A 6,169-nucleotide genomic window follows, 5' to 3' on the forward strand; every position below is an offset into this window, starting at 1 on the left:
CATGTCATGTGACCGCAGCAGTCCCACCGCTCCTCTCTGGCTGAGCAGCCCACACGTACCTCTCTGGACCTGGAGCTGGACCTCCAGGCCTGCCGTACACGACAGAGGCAGCTGAGCGAGGAGCTGGCCACGCTGCGGGAGCTCAAACTGCGGCTGGAGGAGCCCATGCAGGGGCCTCGCGGCCCCGCGGACCTCCCTCATTGGGCTCTGCGGGATGAGCGTTTCCGAAACCTGCTACGTGAAGCCCAGAGACAGGTACTGCACATTTACATTTGTCTTTAAAGGGATAGTTCACCAAAAAATGAAAAATGTATCATCATTTACTCACCCTCATGTCGTTCCAAACCTGTATGATTTTCTTTCCTATGTTGAACGCAAAAGAAGATATTCTGAACATAGTTGATTACATAGCTAGTAATCAAACAGTTAAACAGTTTGCATTGCTTTCCCTACTATGGAAGTCAATGGGGACCAACAACTGTTTGGTTCTTCAGAAATCTTCAAAATATCTGTGTTCAACATAAGAAAGAAACTTATACAGGTTTGGAATGACATGAGAGTGAGTAAATGATGACAATTTTTCATTTTTGGGTGAACCATTCCTTTAATGTATTCATTCTGACACTTTTCAAATTCACAGATTTAAGTTTTTATTAATTTGGTAACACTTTAGCTGACATAAATGCATTAAACGTTTACAACATTTATTCATCTAGGTTCATTTCTACATGCATTTACAAATTGTATACATTATTATTAGCTATATTATGAATTAACATCAATTAACAAAGAACAATTGTGTTATTATAAATTAATATGATTTACTTAATTGTAGGGCTGCACGATTATGACAAAAATCATAATTGTCGAGTATTCCCTTGAAATTGTAATTGCGATTATTAATTACGATTATCACAATTTATATTGAATGATATTTATACCATTGTTTGATGCAACTGCATGCCGTATTTTTATATGAAAATAAACAAGCTGAAAACACTCTAACTGAAAAACTTTTAGTGCTTTTCTATAGTATTGAGCCTCACATGTCAACTATACATCGGATTGGTTTCTTCTTTAAATTATAAAAAAGTAAAAATATGAATGGTATTATAATGTTATACTAAAACTAAAATTAAAACAATGGAAAAACCGAGAGTGAGTAAATGATGACAATTTTTCATTTTTGGGTGAACCATTCCTTTAATGTATTCATTCTGACACTTTTCAAATTCACAGATTTAAGTTTTTATTAATTTGGTAACACTTTAGCTGACATAAATGCATTAAACGTTTACAACATTTATTCATCTAGGTTCATTTCTACATGCATTTACAAATTGTATACATTATTATTAGCTATATTATGAATTAACATCAATTAACAAAGAACAATTGTGTTATTATAAATTAATATGATTTACTTAATTGTAGGGCTGCACGATTATGACAAAAATCATAATTGTCGAGTATTCCCTTGAAATTGTAATTGCGATTATTAATTACGATTATCACAATTTACATTGAATGATATTTATACCATTGTTTGATGCAACTGCATGCCGTATTTTTATATGAAAATAAACAAGCTGAAAACACTCTAACTGAAAAACTTTTAGTGCTTTTCTATAGTATTGAGCCTCACATGTCAACTATACATCGGATTGGTTTCTTCTTTAAATTATAAAAAAGTAAAAATATGAATGGTATTATAATGTTATACTAAAACTAAAATTAAAACAATGGAAAAACCCTTAAGATAACATGTAGAAAGAAAAAAACGCATCTTAAGCACGCAGAATAACATAAGTGGACTTTGAACGATTAATTACCGCTTTGAACGATTACGTAATTGTGGCATTCATAATTGTAATCGCGATTAGAAATTCGATTAATTGTGCAGCCCTACTTAATTGCTTAATTAAAATTCAGTGTTAACAAATTTAATCTACTGTAAAACTTTCATTTAACACTACCATTCAAAAGTTTGGGGGTAGCAAGTTTCTTGCACTCACCAAGGCTGCATATCAAAAATAAAACATACAATAAAAACAGTAATATTGCAAAATATTATTACAATTTAAAATAACTGTTTTCTATGTAATTTATTCCTGATGACAAATCAGAATTTTTAGCAGCCATTACTTTTTTTTTTTGTTCAAGATTCTTTGATTGAAAATTCACAAGAAATATTTCTTTACTCTCACTTTAGATCAATTTAGTGCAGCTTTGCTAAATAAGTATTAATTTCTTCAAAAAAAAAAGTGTAGAAAAGCTTCTTGACCCTCAACATTATAAGAATTTAACCTTAGTAGTTATATTATGAAAGAGCATAAACAATAGTATATTATAAAATAACATTGTTTCAGTAACATTTAATTACCTTATATTCACATTGTACATAATGTAGCGTGTTACCATGTATTTATATGAATTATTAATAATTTATTATGAATTATATAAAATTAAACAGTTGTATGTGGGGTTTTGTTACTTGATTCTTTTTCAAAGAATCGTTTTGTTTCTAAATTTTGCTTTGAAAATCAGGGTGGTGGAACACCAATTTACCAGACTTCCTCAGAGAAACGTGCAAAATAGTCTTAAACATGCTTTTAAAGCTATGATTGAGCTGAATAAGTAGACTGTGAATCGTACATTCTGTTTGAAATCACATTTATAATTGATCATTTCTTTCTCTCTCCCCTCATTTCTCTCTCGCAGACCAAGCAGACTAGACAGGAGCAGAGGCAGGAGGAAGCTGCTGAGAGGAGGTTGCGAAAGGCCTCAAAAGAGGTTTTGCAAATGAGGGGCCAGAGCCACAAAGAGCCCCTCCCTGTGCAGACGTTCAAGTGAGTTGTCTCTTAATCGGCCGCAAAGCACATAGGGATCTTATCGCTTTGTTTCTGAAAAATGCTTAATGTATTAATCTTTCCTGATGCAGAGAGAAGATGGCTTTCTTTACTAGACCAAGATTCAACATCCCGCCTCTGCCAGCCGACGACGTGTGAGCGCCCCCTAGGCCACACTATCAAATATGAAGAATCTGTCTGTTTTTGTTTTTTGTATTCATGCCCATGAAGTAATTAGAACAAAAACTTAGTTATTTGAGCACAAAGATTAAAAGTTATTTGATATGCAACATTCGAACAACAGAAAGCTGTACAAAACAAGCGTGTGTGTGGTTGTGCGTGATTGTGAGTGTGTGTGGTAGTACTAATGAACACGTACACTTATATTTTATGTAATTATTGACATCTTGGCAATTTTTCCTGCTTGTTTAAAGGAGGAAATAACGGTTTTATAAAAGAACAAAGCATCTTTTTACTCCTGTACGATGTACTTCTGATATTTCGATGTCTTCGCTTACTTAAGGCTGGAAGACGGGAACAAAGTCAGTTTAGACAAATTCACTGTACTGTAACTTATTTTATAGTACTTTTCCTTGAAGGAAATAAAAATGCTCCCTGCTTTTTAATGTATTTTATAAAGCTTAAAACAAATAGCACTTACTGTAAGTGTTTTTGACGTACAGTAGAATGGAAATTTTGGCTGATTTTGTTTCTGTTACCTGATTCTTTAAAGTTATTTACTTAAAATGTCACTTTTTTTGATCCGCTTTTGTTGCAGTTGTCATTGTCCCTTGTGCTGTTATTCTATTAAAATTATTAATATTAATTATTACTTGTACTTTTCAATATATAGACAAATATAATTTTGTATGCTGTCTGTAAAAACGTCTGCAGTGTTACCTTTCTTATGAAGATAAAAGCATTAAAAACGTGAAAGTGCAGCTGAATTTGCGAAATGATCTTTCAAGATCAATACGATTATTGGTTTGGTTTATTATATTATGTCGGTTTATATGATCTTTAGGTCTTTAGTTTAAAGGCTTCTTCTCCTCCTCCATTTTTTTTTATCTATGTTGTCCAGAAGGTGGCGTCTCAAACCTGTTTCTGTGTTCAAATGTGTTTTGGTGGTGTTTCAGGAAAAAAAAAACGTTGTAAACTACAAAACTGCACACAGTAATCCTTAAATACATAGATATTACACATTATGCTTTGCAATGTCATTTCTTTTACGCTATGCAATATTTAACAGCAGGACTATTAATGAAGCATTACTTGGAGTGATTCAATTAACTTCAGCTAAATGATTCTGGTCCACTCTAGCACTTTTCTGGGTTTAGATGGCTTTGAATAGAAGCACAGCAGGTTTAGTTCAAATGCATCAGATCTGGAACATTAATGAGGTGGAAATCTTAACACTAGAAACAGGAAGACAGTGCTGTTTGTTTAAAAATAGAGCAAAATTACTGTTGTACTCATTAATGATCTTGAAAGCTGCACAGGGGCATAAAACCTCTCATTAAAGAAATTTTCATGGAGAGCTTTGATGTTTGTTTTACTAAAACCACAAATTAGAGGTGATTATCAAATTGCATTCATGTTTCTCCCAGCAGCAGTCAACTGAAATGCATTTATAAATAAATCTGTAGTCTGTTGATGATATTACATATCAGAAATTACACTAGGGTGTTAATAGCTTGTTGACAGATTGTATGAAGAAGCATTAATTACTTTATAAAGCTGCCATTCAAAAGTCTGGGGTCAGTAAGCAAATGCATTTATTATAGAAAATATATTAATTTAATTTAAAATGCTGTTAACTAAACAATTTAAATAAATGCTGTTCTTGTGAAAAAATCTTAAATTGAGTATGACTGATAAAAAATTTTCGAGCATCAAAATTAAAATGTTAATTTTTTTAATTGAAAAACATTTCACAAAATTACTATTTGTACTGTATTTTTGATGAAATAACTGAAGCCTTGGTGAGCATTAGAGACTTATTTCAAAAAACAATTACAAAAATTGTACCAACACCATTTTGAACTGTAGTGTACACAAGGATGAGTAAATCCTGATATTATTTTCATCCTAAAGTGAATTTAATATCAGTACAATCTTATCTTTTCAACCACTCGAGGCTCTTATTATCTAGTGTTCTTAATGGGTGAAGCAGCTGTTGGGGGAGTACTTTGTTTTCCATCAAAGTCCTCACATTCCACTGTGTTATGAAATCACAGTGATTTTGGGAAGCCTGGTATGTTAACACTCCTTATCAGTTTCCCTTGTAAGCTTATCCATATGTTCAGTGTGTACTGCATTTAATTAGTCTCATGCTCCATCTTCCCTGCCAGTGAAGCGAGTGACATACATCCTCACGCACCGCATGGAGATTAATGACATGCTCAGCCGCTGGCACAGGCTGAAATACACAGCAACGCTAGGCCTATCTTTCTCTGTTTCTGCCAGTAAAGCTGTTTTATACAGAAATCCCCAGCAGAGACCCTGAAAGTCATAACCCCAATTCAGTCTGCTGCAACACCCAGTGTTGCAAAACCCCCAATGGCTTTGTTGCCTGAAATAGTCAATAAATGCAATTAAGTAATGCATATGAATTTGCTGTTGTAATTTAATTAAGTCCTCTTTGTTCCTGTCTCTGTCATACCAGATGGTCACCTCTGTCCTTTCAAAGATGTGTTGTGGTTCGCTGGTGTTAACAAGCAGGGACCAGAATGAATTTGCAGCAATATCTGAAAAGCAGGTGACAAACATTGGTCATTTAGTCCTACTGGTCATGTGTTTTGGTTCATTATTTCTCCACAATTGAATGTTAATTTAGTGTTCTGTCAATAATTATGGCAATGTTTTGATATGGTTCATGCTGCCTTAAAACAAAACAAAATAAAGTTTTTATCATAAGTACATTTTTCAGTGATGATTCTTCGGGCCAAAATCTTTCTTAAGACTTCTTAAAGGTTCTTCTTGAAGTTATAAAGTAACAAAATATATTCATTGTGCTGATCGATGGTCGTCTTAGACTTAATACTGACACCTAGAGGCGTGATGGCAGTAATAACAAACGTCTCAGGTTACTTATGTAACCATGGTTCCCTGAGTAGGGAACGAGACACTGCGTCCTCTAGGGGCCGCTATGGGGAACGCCTCGTCGTGACCCGTATCTGAAGCATACATAGAAAAAACACCAACTCGTTGGCCGGCGACAGCCATGACGTCACTACCGGTGCGACTATAGTATAAATAGGCGCCGGGAGCACACATCATTCACTTCTTCGTCTGAAGCTTGCGTCCGCAGCATGGCAAGA

At 34.2% G+C, this 6,169-nt stretch overlaps 1 protein-coding gene across 3 annotated transcripts in view; it reads left to right on the plus strand.

The window, feature by feature from the left end:
* Positions 1-6,169, plus strand: part of LOC107659042 (protein WWC3-like) — a 64,845-nt gene that overhangs the window by 51,923 nt on the left and 6,753 nt on the right. For 2 of the 3 annotated variants that reach the window (XM_016447839.1, XM_016447841.1), the window contains exons 21-23: positions 19-255; positions 2,722-2,849; positions 2,942-3,785. In XM_016447839.1, coding sequence (XP_016303325.1) covers positions 19-255; positions 2,722-2,849; positions 2,942-3,008 — 432 coding nt within the window. In that variant the 3' untranslated portion in view covers positions 3,009-3,785. Of the gene's footprint in view, positions 1-18; positions 256-2,721; positions 2,850-2,941; positions 3,786-6,169 lie in introns of those variants that run through there. The other variant, XR_001630869.1, reaches the window with a different exon arrangement.

This window comes from Sinocyclocheilus anshuiensis, unplaced genomic scaffold (assembly GCF_001515605.1).
Source record: "Sinocyclocheilus anshuiensis isolate Anshui unplaced genomic scaffold, SAMN03320099.WGS_v1.1 scaffold311, whole genome shotgun sequence".
NCBI lineage: Eukaryota > Metazoa > Chordata > Actinopteri > Cypriniformes > Cyprinidae > Sinocyclocheilus > Sinocyclocheilus anshuiensis.